Source organism: Rousettus aegyptiacus, unplaced genomic scaffold (genome assembly GCF_014176215.1).
Source record: "Rousettus aegyptiacus isolate mRouAeg1 unplaced genomic scaffold, mRouAeg1.p scaffold_m13_p_7, whole genome shotgun sequence".
Lineage (NCBI taxonomy): Eukaryota > Metazoa > Chordata > Mammalia > Chiroptera > Pteropodidae > Rousettus > Rousettus aegyptiacus.
The window spans coordinates 47768763-47787133 of NW_023416310.1; the positions used below are offsets into that span (position 1 = coordinate 47768763).

The window sequence follows — 18371 nt, forward strand, 5'->3', positions numbered from 1 at the left end:
TTGATCTGTATTTCCTTATTTCTTTAATCTTCATATGTTGATGTTTTCAGACCCCCTCAGAAATCAAATTGCCTTTCTTTAGGTAGACTGTAGTTTGTATTCCTCTTAAAATAGAGTGTCTTGAATTAAATTAGGCCCAGAATTTCACATGTGATCTGACCAGCATGAAGTATATTTAGTAATTTTCTTTGCTAATTTATTCAGTAAGTATTTTTGTCCAAATATTTGATAAAAATGTTTAAAGACAAGGTTATCAGGGAAAAGTCTAAAATTTCTTGAATAAGATTTTCTAACCGGGGTAATTACTTTGCCATGATAAAATTCAACCTGCAATTTACCTGTGTTATATTTGACTTCCTTCAATTTCTTATCTGAGTAATTATGAACTATAGTTGTCAGGTATAACTTGGTCTTAGTGAACTCATGTTAGTTACAACTGTTTATTTTTGGATGTTTTTTAATTTAAGTATATGATCATTTCTCCTTAAAACTACTCTAAAAACAACTTTATGTAGGTATATAATATTCCAATTTATGATTATAAGACTTTAATCATTCCCCTATTGTTGGAAATTTATTTATTTGTTCAAAAAATGTTTATTAGATACCTAATACTTGTCAGTCCATATGCTGAGGACATATCACTGAAGAAAATAGACAAAAATTCCTTCCTTACATTCAAGTGAGAGGGTACAGATAGCAACCAATTAAATAATTAAACCATATAATGTTTTGGTTGGTAAGATGCCAGGGAAACAAAGCAGAATGGTCAAGGAATGCCCCAATAAGGAAATACTGATCGAATATCTAAAGGTGGTATAGGAGCAAGCCATTTGGTTATCAGTAGCATTCCAGACAAAAAAAGCATGTACAAAGTCCCTGATGTTAGAGTGTGCTTGGTATGTTAAAGGATAGTAAGGGGGTCTATTCTTACTAAGGATAGTAATAGTCAAGATAATTGGAGAGAGACACTGAAAGAGAGAAGATTGGATTGTGGAGGGCAGTAGTTCTTATCAGAGACAGTAAATGCCTCCCACAGGCATATTTTAGAAATTTATGTCTGTTGTTTTAGTCATCACATAATGGAGGGTTGCTTCTGGAAGGTAGTAAGTAGGTATCAGAGATATTAGAAGTTTTGCAATACAGAAGAAAGTCTTGCACAATGAAGAGTTTTTCCTTATCACATACAACTTTTAAATGTCTTTTTAAGTATCATTTCTGTAAAAAACCTGTTATAATTATTTCAGTGTTTCATTTCATTGTCATGCTTTTTAGGTTGCTTTACTGTAGAACATTTCCTGTTTTTCCTTGTCTTTCATCACTTTGACATTTTTGAAGAGTACAGCCCAGTTACTTTGTAGAATGTCCCTCAAAGTGAATTTGTCTGATGTTTTGTCACAATTAGATTCAAGTTTGATTTTTCTGTAGGAACACAACAGAAGTAATGATGTACTTTTCCTGTTATACCATATCGGGAGACACATTATGTTCATTTGTCTTAATACTGACAATGTTAGCTTGTACCACTAAATTACAATGGTATCTTAATAAGAAGGCAAGTTTTCTCCATTTTAAAGTTAATTTATAAGTGTGTCTTATATATCAATCAATAAATAACAAGTATGAAGGAGAGAGATACTTTGAGACTATGTAAATATCTTGTTATTAAACTTTAACCTGTCTAATTTAGTGTCTCTTGATGATTTGAACTGAATCATTAATAAGCTGCAATATAGAGATTGAAAAAATTTGTTTAGCATTCCTTTAACATTTATTACTTAGAATTCTATAAGTTAGAGTTTTCCATTATTCTCTCCATATATTATAACAGCGAGGACTCTTGAATTTTTCTTTTACTCAAAGTGTATAACCTATTGCCACTGTTGTTTATTTTGATACTTAAATTATCCCACACTGCCAGTGAGAGCCCTTTTAAGTTGGCTGCTGTGTAGTTTTGATATATCTCCATTATTCTTGGAGCATCTACTTAGAAGAAGATATTCCAAGCAAATCTTTTATTTTCTCTTCACCAGCCCTAAAGTCAGACATTTCTCCAAGGGACCCCTATTCCTTTTAGCAGAGGCTGGTATGTAGAAGCCAAGATCTGTATTGTATACTAGGTATGCTTATTAATCTTGTGATGCTATTGCATTTAGGCCTCCTCAGCAGATAGTTTGTATATACAGAATGATACACACATTCCCCCCCCACCCCTGTTCTATTATTTATCAATATTAAAAATCCATTAGAACTGTGAGTGTACACTGGTACATTGAGTTCCATTTCAGTACCATAGGCATAGTCTAGCCTTTCCTCTTTCTATATTTGTAATTCACTTCCCTGATAGTGAGAAACTTGGCTTTCATTATCCTAATATATTTACCTATTTGCTTAAACTCCCCTGTATGTTTCTCCCTTGACCTCAGCAATCATGGTAGCCTCAACAGGTCAGGTTTCTTTCATAGTCTCAAATCCCATTCCCAACACATAGTTTTGTATGTAATACCGTTATTATCATACCATGTCAAATATTTTTAAATTTCCATTATGATATCTTCCAACAATAAAAGATATAATGTAGGAGGATATTTTCGGCACGCTGAAAAAAAATAACTATCTACCTAGAATTCTATGCCCAGTGAAAATCCCTTTCAAGAATGAGGCAAAATATCAACACAGTGTAAACATATATATGCCTTACTGTTAAAATGTACAACTGAAACTTACTGGATTTCTTTAACCAATGTAAGTATAAAAAATTAAGAAAAAAATGAGGCAAAATAAAATTTTAGACAAAAGCAGTTTTTCATCTTTTAACACAATTCTAAGTTGTGTACCTCAGTCAGATTGTAGAAAAATGACCCCAGATGGAAAATTTTTGATATAGGAAGGATTAAAGAGCAAAGGAGGTGTTTTGTAAATATGCAGATAAATGTAACCAAAAACTAAATGTAAAAACAAATACGATAGAATTTTCAGGTGTGAGATAAAACATTGTATAAAATTAAATTATAGGCCCATATCTTTTAGATTTGAAGCTGTGTAAATGGAGTTAAATTGTTCTAAATTCTTTAATTTTCAGGAGGAGGGTAGGCATATTGTTTACTTTAGATTGATAAATGATGTGGTATAATTTCTAGCATAATTGTGTCTCCTATGTCATTCTCAAAATTAATTTAAGATGGATCATAGACCTTAATGTGAAAGGTAAAACCAGAAAGCTTCTTGAAGAAAATCTCTTAATGATGTTGAGATAGACAAATATTTTTTTAAATAGGATACAAAAGTCACTACCATAAAAGAAAGGACTGGTAAATTGCTCTTCATGAAAGTTAAAAACATTTGGTCATCAAAAGGCACCGTGAAGAGTAAAAAGTCAAGCCACAGAGTGGAAGATATATTTATTTGTAATACATATATTTGACAAAAGACTTAAATCCAGAATATATAAACAACTACATACAAATCACTTCTTCCTTCAGAGGCTGCTTCACAAGGGAAGATATCCAAGTGGCCAATAAGCATTTGAAAAAATTCTCAATGTAATGGCCTTTCAGAGTGATGCAAATTAAAACTATAATGAAATTCTGCTTCACACTAACAAGTCACTAAAGTTAAAAGGAGAGTAATACTAAATATTGGTTAAGTTGTAGAGCAAATGAAATAATCATGTAATTCTGATAAGAGGATAAATTGGTACAATATTCTTTTTTTAATTAAATTTTTTAATTGCGGTAACACTGGTTAACATCATATAAGTTTTAGGTGTACATCATTATAAGTCAGTCTCTGTATACACGATAGCGTGCTCACCACCAAAAGTCCAGTTTCCTTCTGTCACCATATATTAACTCGCTTTATCTATTTCATCCTCCCTCCAACTCTCTTTCCCTTGGTAACCACCACTCTGTTGTCTGTGGCTGTGAGTTTGTTTTTGTTTTATTTGTTCATTTGTTTCTATTTTGTTTTATATTCCACATGAGTGAAATCATACAGTTTTTGTCCTTTTCTGTCCGACTTATTTAGTATAATGCCCTCAAGATTCATCAGTGTTGTTGCAAATGCAGTGTTTCATCATTTTATGACTAAGTAGTGTTCCATTGTGTGTGTGCGTGCATCTGTGCATGTACCACATCTTTATCCATTCGTTTGTTGATGGGCACTTAGGTCATGGTCATATCTTGGCCATTGTTAATAATGCTACATTGAACATAGGAGTATATATATCTTTTCAAATTAATGTTTTCATATTCTTTGGATAAATACCCAGAAAAGGAATTGTTGGACCATATTATAATTCTATTTTGAACTCTTTGAGGGATCTTACTGGTTTTTCTAGTGGCTACACCAATTTACATTCCCACCAACAGTGCACAAGGATTCTCTTTTCTCGGTATCCTCTCCAGTACTTGTTATTTCTTGCTTTTTGATAATAGCCATTCTAATAGCTGTGAGATGATATCTCATTATGGTTTTGATTTGCATTTACCCAACAGTTAGTGATGTTGAACATGTTTTCTTGTTCATATTATCTTCCTTGGAAAAAGGTCTATTCATGTCCTCTGCCCATTTTTTATTTAGGTTGTTTGTTTACTTTTTGTTGAGTTATGTGGGTTCTTTACATATTTTGGATTTTAAGCCCTTAGTGGAAATATCATTTGCAAATATCTTCCTAATTGGGTTGGTTTCATTTTCATTTTGTTGATGGTTTCTGTTGCTGTGTAGAAGCTTTTAGGTTTGATATGATCCCATTTGTTTATTTCTGGTTTTGTTTCCCTTGCCTTTGGAGTTAAATTTACAAAAATTCCACTAAGACCAGTGTCCAGAAACTTTATGCTTATGTTTTCTTTAATTTATTGTTTCAGTTCTTATATTTAAGTCTTTCATTCATTTTGAGTTAATTTTATGTAGAATGTAAGATAGTGGTCTAGTTTCTTTGGATGTGGCTGTCCAGTTTTTCCAACACTTTATTGAAGAGACTTTCCTTTCTTCGTTGTTTATTCTTAGCTCCTTTCTCATAAATTAGTTGTCCACATATGTATGGGTTTATTTCTGGGTTTTCAGTTCTGTTTCGTTGGTCTGTGTCTGTTTTTCTGCCAATACCATACTGTTTTGATTACTGTACCTTTGTAGTATAGTTTGAAAAAAGGAAGTGTGATACACCCAGCTTTATTGTTCTTTCTAAGGGTTGATTCAGCTATTCAAGGTCTTTTGTGGTTCTATATAAATTTTAGGATTTTTTGTTCTATTTCTATACCTTAAAATATTTTGTCGTTGTTGTTGTTTTTAATAAATGGATATTGTATCTTGTCACATGCTTTTTCTGTACCTATTGATATAATCATATAATTTGTATCCTTTATTTTGTTAATATAGTGTATCACATTGATTGATTTGCAGATGTTGAACCATTCTTGCATCTCTGGAGTGAATTCCACTTGATTGTAGTGACTTGTTGAAGATTTTCACATCTATGTTTATCAGAAATAATGGCCTATGATTTTCTTTTTTTGCATTGCCCTTTCCTGATATCAGGGAAATGTTGGCTTTGTAAAATGAGTTAGGAAGTATTTCCTCCTCTTTAATTTTTTGGAAGAGTTTGAGAAGGATGACTATTAAATCATTTTTGAATATTTGTTAGATCACCAGTGCCGTCATCTGGTCCTGCCTGGACTTCTGTTTTTTGGGAGGTTTTTGATTACTTTTCCAGTTTCCTTAGTAGTAGTACTCAGTCTATTCACAGCCTCCATTTTTTTCATGATTCAGTATAGGAAGGTCGTATGAGTCTCAATTTGTCCATTTTAAATTTTCCAATTTGGTGTTATATAGCCTTTCATAGTATTCTTTTAAGATCCTTTGTATTTCTTGGGTATTCATTGTTGCTTCTCTTTCATTTCTGATTTTATTTATTTGGGCCTTCTGTTTTTCCTTGGTTAGTCCAGCTAAAGGCTTGTCAATTTCGTTTATCTTTTTAAAGAAATAGGTCTTAGTTTCATTAATCTTTTCTATTGTCTTTTTAGTGTCTTTTATTTTTGCTCTGATTTTTATTATCTTCTTTTTTCTACTGACTTTGGGCTTCCATTTTTTTTTTTCTACATAGTTATGATAGTGGTAGGTCATTTATCGGGATTTTTCTTGAGGGTAGTCCTATATTGCTATAAATTTTTCTTGTGGTACCACTTTTGCTGCATTCCAAAGGTTTTTGTGTTTTTTTGTGTGTTATATTTTCATTTTCATTTCTCTCTATGTATCTTTTGATTCCTGTATCTTTTGATTTCTATTTTTATTTCTTCATTGACCCAATAGTTGTTCAGTCGTGTGTTTTTAATTTCCATATATTTGTGATTTTTCCAACTTTCTTCTTTTAGTCGATTTCTAGTTTTATACCATTGTGGACAGAAAAGATGCTTGATATGATTTCAGTCTTCTTAAATTTATTGAGAATTGTTTTATGTCTCAGTGTGGACTATTTATAAGAATCTTCCATGTGCACTTGAGAAGAATGTGTTTTCTGTTGCTTTTGGATGGAAAGTTTTGTAAATACTAAGTCCATCTGGTATAGTGTGTTATTTAAGCCCGATGTTTCCTTGTTGACTTTCTGTCTGGACGATCTAGTAGTCATTGGTATAAGTGAGGTGTTAAAGTTGTCTACTGTTGTCTACTATTTTAGGTCTGTAAGTAATTGTTTAATATATTTTGATCCTACTAAGTGTTGGGTGTTTATGTGTTAATGTTATGTCTTGATGAATTGTCCCCTTTATCATTATAAAATAGTTTGATGTCTTTCTTATCTGTTATAAGTATGGATAGACCTTCTCTCTTTCTGGATACCCTTTGCCTGGAGTATCGTTTCACATTGAGCTTATATTTGTCTTTAGAGCTGAGATAGGTCTCCTGAATAGAGCATATATTTGGGTCTTGTTTATTAATCCATTCACCTGCTCTATACCTTCTGGTTGGTGAGTTCAGTCCATTTACATTTAGAGTGATTATTGGTACAATATTTTTTAAATCTAATTTAGCTTTATCTAATAAAGGTAGACTTATGTGTGCCTTAGGGATACTACAGTCCTACTTCCAGGTATGTGCTCAAGTGACATTAGTGTGTATATTCACCAAAAGACATGGTCAGATGTAATCTAATAGCCAAAAACTGAAAACAGTGTGAATGTCCATCAAGAATAGAGTAGATGAATCAATTGTGATTTATTCACACAGTGGAATTCTTCAAAGCAATAGAAAAGAACAAACTACTCCTGTCTCAGCAACACTGAAGAATTTCACATGTTTAGCAAATGAGTCACACTGAATAAGTCCATTTCTATGAAATTAAAAAACAGGCAAACTAATCTAATTTTGAATGACCCTGTGGTCATTTTGATTGAAGACAGTTTTGAATACACTCACATGAGAAAAATAAAGTCACAAAATTTATTACTTACAGATCCTAGGAGTATGAGGGATGGAGTGTATTAAGCCGAGGGAAGGACAGTCCTCTGTCCAGGAGGTAGAGAGCAGGGTAGCAAGCATATATTACTTATAAGGCGGTTGAGGCAGAGGTCATTAACTTTTCACAGACTCAACTCTAAGAGATTATTTTAAAAGGTGCCCCAGAAAAAAACAAAGAGGGAATTTTTTTGTGGTGGGTATCCTAAACTCATGTCCTTATCTAACTGTCCATACTCTCTAGGTGGGAGCAGGGTTGTCATACTGTAAAATGCCTAGGCAGCAACTCAAAATAGCTGTTTTCTCATCACAATTGACCCTGTGATGCCTAGGCATTAGTCTTTAGGGAAAATCATAGGCACTGTCTGGATGGTGGAGATATTAAAAGCTACTGGCAGGGTTTTGGTCACCTAGCATATGAAACATTTGAGCAAAGCAAAAATGCCAGTAAAGAACATCAGTAAATAAATGATAGTTTGAAATCATGCTGTAATCATCAACCCCATTTGTTGAGGACCAGCCAAGAGAATAAACCCCATGGATAAGGTTAAGGTAGGTATTTGATTAAAAACTTGGGTGAGATTATGGAATACTCGTACCTGTTAAGCCATCTTTTATAAGTTTGTCTAATTTTCTCCAGAATTATTAATATACATGTAGCAAATGATGCCCTTTACAACACATATACCTTTTTTCTTGGCCAGTATGTAAAGCTAAACAGTTATTTGAAACCATCTGCACTTATACATCATGTAGTTATATTAGTCTCGGCTTTGGTAATATGTTAAGACAATGTGGTTGATAGGTTGGTGTTTGCCTTAATTTGTTCTTGTGTGCCTATTGTGATGGTGCCTAACCCAGTTCCTCTGAGGGATAGTAGCACACCTAATTTAAGGATAATGGGGATGAATACCACATACTCTTGATGTGAGGGGCAGAAAGAAAAAAGGGATTCAAGGCCCTGTTTTGTGATTTCTATGAAGGTAGTGTCAGGGAGACTAAAGTACATTGGTATGAACTTATAGGACTCTTCAGGGGCCAGCAAGAAGGTTGAGGGGAATAAAAGTGCACATTATGGAGAACCACAAATGTGTAGTGGACCCAGGGCACTGGACTCACAGTAGATGCAGTTTGGGGAAGTTGACGTAATTTGTGATTTCCCCTGGGCAACTGTGCTGCATGGATCAATAATGTGAGGATGTGCTTCTTGGGACAAGGTGTAGATCATATTTTTTCTTGTGGTATTGGTGCCTGGACAAATTTGGAGGATTATAAAGAGCATATGGGGGTTCCTACCAGGTGTCAAATACTGTATGGTAAGTGTCCTCTTGCATTGGAGTAGTTGAGCACTGTAGAAATTTGCTGGGCAAGCCACAGGGGTGCATGGGGTGCTATCTGTTGTGCAAATGGAGACAGGGTCAGTAAAAGCTGGGTAGGCCACTAACTCAGGAATATATTTTTGTTGAGCCTGGTAACATGCCCAGTTACAGTGGAGCCAAAAAATAAGCTTTGGTTTCTGCTCATTGTATAAGGACATTAGGCTTGCTATGATCTGTTGAAAATCAGCCCTTGACACACGGGTTTGAAGAGGCGGGGTGGGGAGAAAAATTACAACTATTTGAGGGCTTAAATGGGAGGATTGTGGAGCCCTGAGTGGTGACAGTGGGAAAGGGTCCCCTCAGTATGATGTAGGCAAGTAACCCTGTGACTGTGGTCCTGGAGGTTGTGTGTGGGGGTGCTGTGGTGGTGATAGCATCCACAGGGAGGGGTCCTCCCAATAGAAATTAAATTCACTAACCCCTGATAGGATGTGTAATGTTGACCAATCTAATGGGTATAGTGAGGGCAAGCAACTAAGTGAAGTGTTTAAAGGGGCCACCATAAGGTTATGAGACTCAATATGTGCTTCGTTCTTCTAGAGCTCAGAGGTACAGTGGAAAGCAGCCTAGTGGTCATAGTATCACAGTAAGCATTGTAGTAAGCAAGAGGGCCTCTAAGTAAACACATAGTTAACTCTGCAAAATACCAAGGGGGTTGTCAGCAGAGAATTTAGATAAACAAGTGTTCAGTTCAGCAAGCCCTATAGAGTCCTTGCCATCATCAGCCACTGTGCCTTCCTGGGCATCATCTCCTCTGTAGTGGACACATATGGAGGCAGCATTTGGGATGAAGTTGTTTTCCTCGGTATCATTGCCATTGTTGTCACTAGTAAAGGAAGCCATCCCAGAGGAGGTTATCTCCCTCAGGTAGCCACCAAGGAGGGGAACTTAAGGCCCTAGGGGCCTAACAAGGTTGCATAGATTTAGGATGCCCTGATTTATCTCACAATTTCTCAGCAAATCTTGGAGGTCCTCAGGGGTGCACCTCACTAATGACTGAGTGGTGCTTTCCTCTGAGTTATAGGAGGTCTCCATCCATAAAGAGTAAAGTTTGGAGACACAAGTGTACCTTTGGGTTAAAGAAAATTTAGTTACCTGTTCCCAACAATTTAATGTTTGCCCTATATTACCAGAGATGAGTCTGAAGTACATAAGCCTGTCAGCTAATTAGGGTTGAAATTAGGGCAGTGTAATGACTGGTGGCCTTTAAGCATTTGTGCCATTGGTTCCATTTAAGATAGAGAGCTTGAATCGCCTGGCTAGTATTCACACCTGGTAGCATTTTGGTCGCAGCCCTTCTAGGGCTGACTTCTAAAACACACTATCTGCCAATTGTGGGATACAATTATGGGCAGGAGTTATGTACTTCCAGCTACTTTTTGGTGTTGTCTCTGGGTTGAGGAGAAGCCCCATGACCCAGGTAGCACAAAAGGCACAGAGTAAGGTCAACAGTAGTAAGCATGTGCATTTTATATTCTCGGCACCTGTCCAATGACTATCTTATGTGAAGATTTCTCATGGGGCCACTGTGGGTCAGCAGCTCACTGGTGGCCTCCTCCAGGTGGAGTAGGGTCAGGTGTTGTGATTGTATTGCCATGATGTCATCTTCTGATGTGTCAACCAATCTGAGTGCCTCTTCCCCCCTTTTAGAGTTCCACACCGTTCTTTCGGTGGGTCCAGGTGCAATTATTTCTACTTCCTGTGGGGAGGTATGATTAGGAGAAATGAGCCATCTTCCAAAGCCACTATACATTGGAATTTCAGCTGGAATTTGCATATTCACTAGGTAAGTGTGGTCAAGCAGCAGCATGTGGTCTAATGGGTGAGGACTATCTATGACCAGGGGGTCACAGCTAACCACCCATCCTCAATCACATCGCCAATGAATACTGGCAGGTGAGATGATCAACATTTAAATCTGTAGGGGGACTCAATATTGTTGGGGAAAATATCAATAATATTGTCTTGTAAGATAAAGGCATTGTATTCCTCTGTGATAACAATCATAGGCAAGATGACTGGGCAAGCCCAGTTGGTGGCCTTGAGGAGAGTGGTGGCCATATGGCCTCACGTTTAAAATGATAAGTGCCCCTAGCAGTAAGGAAGTCCATTTACCACTTGTAACTTAAGGAACAAGAATTTTAAGACCATTGTGGTGTTCAGTAATGCCAGAGGCATGTGGCCAGTATGGAAGATAAAAGTTCCATTAGATGTTCTATTGGAGAGCCCAATGCTGTCTTATATAAGCAATAAATAAGATGAAATCCTTCATCTGAGTCTGCGATATCAGGAGGGCTGAATGGAGGCAGGATATACTTAGAAAAGAAAGAGATTACGTGTTCTTCTGGTGGATATGGCGAAGAAGATAGTGCCTGATTTAGGCAGAGGAAGAGGCCCTATGAAATTAACCTGCCAGTAGCTAAAAGGGTAGTCTTTGCAACTGAAGCATGAAAGGACAGTTTCCTGTGTTTGGTTTGGAAGTATAATTTACAATTCAAAACAATTCATTTTGCAAGGACTGCCTTGAGCGCAGTGCTCCTATGGTGATCAAGGCCAGTGTGACTGCTATTCCCCCATGATCCAAAGAGATATGGGATCATTTGGCCAGCGAATAAGGGATATGGAAGTGGTGACTAGGAAGGGCCGGAATGGTAGAGTCAAGGATTGATTGATGAGGGGTGGAGGGGAGCTGTGGTTTTGTGGTAGTGGATGGAGCATATGGAGTTGTTGGTAAAGTCATTGGTTCAGAGCCCTGAATGGTGGTGACATGGATTTGGGTGAGGTCATCCACTTTGCAGTTAAAGATAGACTCTGGTGTGCTCACTTTTGTATGTGGTGAAACATGGGTAACCTTAATTGTGGTTGGTGCTTGGGCAACGTCATCCTAAATTGGGGCACCCCAAATGGGATGGCTTTGAGTGTGAAAATTATCCCCATTGGCCTGACCAAACTGCTAGCCAGTTAGCAACCCCTCATGAGTCAGTAAAAATATGGACAGGGCAGTGATACTCTGCATAGCTTTTTCTACTGCCACAAGCTCAGCAAGATGAGCCTCCCCTGACTTGCCATTTTTGACAAGGATGGTGCTACTGGCAGGAAGGTCCACTGCTGCTTTTCGTAAGGCTCTACTGTGTACAGTGGTCGCACTGCCATCTGTGAAATACAGACTCCCTTTCTCATTCTGTCAGCTTTTTCCAGGGGCTACCCCAGGTCTCTAGAGGTTTAAGCAATGGGAGCACCATCACCAATTCCTCAAGGTCCATGGGCAGCGGACTAATGATCAGAGAAACCACATCCTTCTATAATTTGGAAAGACCTACCCTGTCATGTTAGTCCATTGCTGAAGGTACCATTTTCATTTTAGCAAAGAAACATTCATGGTCATGCCGAGCTGCCATTGGGAGGAATGACATAATAGGAATGTGGGTACATAGGAGAATAAGCTCTGTCTGTGAGGGCTTCTGTTTCTAAAAAGCCCAATAAGCACCCAGAAATTGATGTTCTCAGGGAGTATAGCAAGGGGCTATGGAGAGCAACTGTCTAGTCTGAAAGTCCATAGTCTGAAAGCCCGTAGGCAGCCAGGAGGAGCTGTGTTGTCTATAAGGGTCCAGGATACATAGTCCATGGTGGCCAATGTCTCAGCCTGGAAGGAGGAACCAAGGGAAGGGCTTGATGAATTGAACTTTGTGCCAACTATAGAGCTTGTTGTGAAGCTACTCCCCAATAAAATGTAGAGGATTTTCATGGGATTGCATAAATGGGTCTAAGAATGATAGATAAATGTAGTATATGTTGCCTGAAAAATTTGAAGACTCAAGATGTATTGGCCTTGCTGTAGTGTGGTAGGAGGCTGAACATTTAACAATTTACATGTAACTGCAACCGGAATTTCCTTGCCTTTAGAGGATCAATTAATTCCCAGAAATCTAACGGTTGTGGCAGGCCCTTGAATTTTATGTGGGGCAGTAGGCCAACCTATAAGTTGTAGATGATTCTCCAGCTTTGTTAGGGCCTTGAACATTGAGTCATCCTCTGAGGGGCCCCATATTAGAATGTTATCAGTATGGGGCTAAGGGACACTGGAAGGGCATCCAGGATTTGCCAGTAAAGATTGTGGGCAATGGCTGGGCTATTAAAATAAGATTATATGCGCTTGGGTAAAGGTGTATTAGAGGCCTTCAAAAGTGAAAGCAGATTGCAGCTGGGACTCTTTCGCAATTAATAGTGAAAAGAACATATTAGTTAGATCAGTCATGGCAAAGTAAGTCTCCTGGAGACCTTTGAATGTCCTCAAGTAACTGGACAATGTTGGGAATGGGAGCCTTAAGCGGGGGCATCTGAGCATTTAAACTTTGGTAGTCTACTGTAAGGTGCCACTCAGTAGTAGTGGCTATAATATGGGCCAAATGGGAAAATTGAAAGGAGAAAAGGTGTGTTTAATGACTCCTTCCTTTAATATATCTTGAATTATGCACAAGTCCCCAAGTACCCTATTGCAGACAATATTGGGGGGGGGGGAGTATTTATCATCTTAGGGTAGCAGTCTTACAAGCTTTCAGTATGCAGTTCCCACCAGGAAGGCCAGGAATTTGAGTTTGTTCCAAGTGGCATGGCATATCAAAGATTGTTCCAATAGTGACATCCAATATAAGTTGAATACTTCTACTATACTACCTGTTATATCTTGGTAATTTAAAGGGTGCTCTTCACTTGCATTTGGAAGGGTTCCTGGGAAGCAGTATAATTTGGGCTCCAGTGTCAATGAGAGTCATGAAAGGTTGTTACGTGTGTCCCAGTGAGTAATTAAAGAAGTACACAGGTGATTTTCTCCTGGATGAGGGACAAGATATGGGGAACTGATGGGTCACTGACTCTTAAAAGTCAGAGTATTAGATCCTAGATCCTGCCGCCAGGGCTGGGGGTGATGGCATTTGCTCTCAGAGGAAGGTCAGTGGTCTCTTTGAAGAGCCTACAGTGCCCAAGCAAAGGTTTCTAACTTGCGTTTAGGCTGATTTGAGATTAAGAAATTAGGGACCGTTGAACTAAAGAGCTGCTAATAGAGAAGCCTGTTGTTGGTCCTGTCTTGAGGGAGCTGGGTTGAATCTCTACCCCTTGGTAGAGACTGATAAGGGGCCTGGAAGCCTCTTCATCCCCTGGGGCCTCTCTTTTGGGTTCCTGGCTGAGGTGGCCCATTTGGCTTTATTGACAGACAAGACTTGAGCTTCAGGAAAATTTGTATTCATGTGGTAACTACAGCATCAGTGTGGTCTAAAGCATGTTGTACTGTATTTGACATTTCTATGAATTGTAACAGCACGGCCTTATAATTTGGTGGGGGAGGATGCATTTTTAAGAACTCCTTAGACTCTGGCCCCAAGGGTACCCCCCCTGGGATGGAAATGGTCAGATTTTCTCTCAAATTGGAGTATTTATTTTCAGTAATGTGTCAGGCTATGTGAGGATAATAAGAAGCCATGGAAGAAAAATGGCAATTTTAAAGTGTTAGTTTTGTCCAGTGATGTTTAATTAATATGTTGGTTTTTTAAAAAAATTCAACATTTTATTTTGAAATAACTGTAGATGCAAGTGCAGTATTAAGAAATAACATAGAGAGGTCACTTACCCTTTACCCAATTTCTACCAATGGTAATATCTTGCATATCTATAATAATATATCACAACCAGGATATTGGCACTGATACAGTCAGGATATTTAACATTTACATCAGCACACTATTACAGCTTCACCAGCATTTGGTATTAATTACTATTTTTTATTTTCACAATTCAGATAGGTATGTAGTGATATTTCATTGTGGTTTTAATTTGCGTTTCCTTAATGACGAATGGTGTTGAACATCTTTCCATGCCCTTATTTTCCATCTCTGTTTTATTCAGTGAAATGTATATGGGGCTTTTTGCCCATTTTTCTGATTGGATTGTCTTGAGAGTTCTTTTTATATGTTAGATAAAAATCTTAGATATGAGATTAGCTAATATTTTCTTTCAGTCTATAGAGAGGGTCACCTCATGACTTCTGAATGGGAATGAAAGTTCAGTATCCCCATGTGGTCTCCACTGACACTACAAGGAGAGGTAGCTCGTTACCAGCCAGTAGGGGTGAAAATAAGTCCTGGGCTCCTACTTGGCCATCTTAAATATCATTTTGGCCTGGATGTTGGGGTGCCTCATTTTAGTATTGTAAGGGTAGAATTCTATGTTCCTCACTTAGCCTTTGCCAAACACCCCCTTGGTGTTTGACTGAAACAGAGTAATTTTTGTCTGAAAGTTTTCTGTTTAGCTAACGAGAGCAGGGTTTTGTTAGAACTTTTGTCTGTACTCTTTGTTCCTGGGTTGCTGCTTTCTTTGAATCCAAATCTGGTAAGAAGAAAACCCAGTGATCTCACTACTATGTCATTCTTCAGGCTCCAAGGTCCCTAGCTAGTCTGCCTTCTTCTCTACATCTTTCAGATTCTTCTTAAGTTTGTTTTATGTATATTGTCCAGGATTTTAATTGGACTTAGCAGGTAGAATAGGGAAAAAGCACATCTACTCTATTATGTGGGAAGTGGCAGCATATTTTTAAATATTTGTATCTGAAATCAAATATGGCTATATCATCATATAGAATGCCAAGTTATGACTTTTTAGGTGAAACACAGAAATCTGAAAGAATTTTATATTTATGGTAGCTTTAGGCACTGATCTTATACCCCAGGAAGAGGTACTAGTTCTTTTTCTTATTCTTAGTGCTAAAATAATTAGGGTGTAGGCTAAGCTTCTGTAATAAAGAGACCCCAAAATGCAGTGGCTTAACTAAGGTAGAATGTTTTCTTTCATGTGATAGTCTAGGGTAGGAATAGGAACAAGCTCCTTGAGGTCATTCAAGGACCCAAACTGGATGGTCAGCTGAGCCATCCTTTTACAGGGCTTCCATGGTTGTTCTAGACATGAGTATTTTCAGCTGGCCATTAACAATGATAGTAGTGATGATGATAGTATGGGGACAGGAAGCAGAACCTTTTGTTCACATCTTATTGGCCTAAACCTAGTCATATGGTCACACCGAGCTACAAAAGAAACTGGAAATGTTTGCAGCTTGGTGGCTATGTGACCAGCAAAGTTGGGGTAAGGGACCTCTGTTACTAAAAGAAAATAGGTGTGAATACTGGGGGACAACAGTAATTTTTGCTTTCATTACTTCAGTGAAAAATTTTCAGAAGAAATTAACTGTGTACTCTTCTTTATCATGAGCCATTTTGTTCTATAGTTAACTGTCTTATTCTTGTGTTCTTACCTATTTTATTGTGAAAGATCAAGAAACCGATTTTTATATAACTTTCTGCACTACTTCAATTAAGAACTTGTTTATATTTTTTAGGATTTACAGAGTTCACGGGGAATAGGATACAAGCCAGAAGCTGTCTGTAGTCACATCATTATTGAAAGCCATGAAAAAGGATGTTTCAGGACTCTAACTGCTGAACAACCACAATTAGACAGCCATCCCTGTGTTTTCAGATCTGCTGAACCCTTAGAAATGATCAGAGGACGACGGAGTCCATCATCATGGAGAACCAGGCACTTCAACCTTTCCAACTCACTAGACCAGAGCAAGCCCCATTTCAAAGTTTGGAATTCCTTGAGGTTACAAAGTCATTCCCCATTTCAAAACTTTACAGCCGATGACTTCAAAATTAGCAAGGGTTTTCAAATGCCATTTCGTGAAAAGATGGACCCTTGGCTGTCAGAATTAGAACCTGCTTGTATGCCACCTGAAGAAATGGATTGTCATTCTTCATCACAAATGCTGCCCCCAGAGTCCATGAAAAAGTTTACTACCTCCATCACTTTTTCATCTCACCGACATTCTAAATGCTTTTCAGATTCCTCTGTTCTTAAGGTTGGTGTTACTGAAGGTAGCCAGTGTACTGGAGCATCCGTAGGGGTATTTAATTCTCATTTCACTGAAGAGCAGAATCTGCCTAGAGATCTAAAACAGGAAACCTCCTCCCCTTCATCATTTAAAATCATTAGTCATTCACCAGATAATGCTGTGACAATTTTAGCAGAAAGTAGTAGGCAAGGCCAAAAATTATCTGTTGAACAATCTCACCAAGAAGAACAACTCTTAGAAAGACCAGGCAATCATTCAGAGCCTAGTCCCAGTACAAATATTAACAAATTCAAGGAAGTTCATTTTTCTGATAACCATACTCTCATTAGCATGGGCAGACCAAGTTCCACACTAGGAGTAAAAGAGAAGAATGTAACTATAACTCCAGATCTTCCTTCGCACATATTTCTTGACCAACGAGAGCTCTTTGAACAATGCAGAGCCCCATATGCAGATCACTATGTGAGAAAGCACCATTCTCCTACTCCTCAAAATCAGGATTTTGTAGCTCCAAACCTACCTTGTCGCATTTTTCTTGAAACACGAGAACTCTATGAACAAAGCAAAGCCCCACACGTAGATCATCAGATGAGAGAAAGCCACTCTCCCCTTCCGCTAGGTCAGGATCACATAGGTTTAGACCTTCCTTCTGCCATTTTTCTTGAACAACGTCAACTCTTTGAACAAAGCAAAGCCCCAGGTGTAGATCACCACATGCAAAAACAATATTTCCCCCTTCCTCAAGATCAGGATTATGTAGTAGAAAGCAAAGAACAACATCAGCCTAAATCATACATTTCTAATATAAATGTTGAAACCAAGTTCAATAATGAGGTCTCCCAATCAGCCCCAAGTCAAAGTACATTAATAACCTCTCCATCTACTCCACCTTCAAATAGAAAAGCACTTTCTTGTGTTCGTATAACTCTTTCTCCCAAGACTCCTTCCAAGTTGGATAGTGGAACCTTAGATAAAAACTTGATTACACTGGATCCTGCTTCTAAAACAAAGACGAATAGTGAGTTTGACTTTGACCTACAAAGTATATTTTCAAGACCATTGGAACCAACCTCCAAATTACTGACCAGTAAACCTATAGATCAAGAATCTGTAGATTTTCTAGGATCTAAATCTCCAGCGGACTTGCAAGTCGTACAGTCTCCTCTTCCAGATAGTAATATTCAGGACTTGAAAACCATACCTTTTCAGAATAGCCAGATAGTAACCTCAAAACAAACACAAGTGAACTTTTCAGATTTGGAAGGATATTCCAGGCCAGAAGGGACTCCGGTATCTGCAGATCGGTGAGTCTCATTGTAATGACAAGCAAGTTGATGGAATTTATGATAAAGGGTTTTAAATACTTAAGCAAATGAAGTTTGGGGGGTGAAAGGCAGTATGATTCTCTTAGGGGAAGTTGAATCTCACTAATCTGTTAGAGGTCTTTCAGGGGATAAATAACAAAGTAATAGAGAACATCAGAAAGCAATGTATTTATACTTTCAAAGAGCTTTTGACAAGTCTTGGCATCAAGTATTTTAAATTGAGTTACTCTGAGAAGGATCTTTGATCATCCAGTGGTACAATTTACTAATTCTGTATGTATTGTGTTGGAGATATGCTGAAGACCAGGCTTTGGAATGGGATGC

The 18371-nt window shown here is 37.8% G+C and overlaps 1 protein-coding gene across 1 annotated transcript in view; it reads left to right on the forward strand.

Annotated features, from left to right (window-relative positions):
* ALMS1 (ALMS1 centrosome and basal body associated protein) overlaps nucleotides 1-18371 on the forward strand; it is a 157259-nt gene that overhangs the window by 64550 nt on the left and 74338 nt on the right. The window contains 1 exon segment of the mRNA XM_036224753.1: nucleotides 16207-18026. Within this exon segment, the coding sequence (XP_036080646.1) occupies nucleotides 16207-18026 (1820 nt within the window).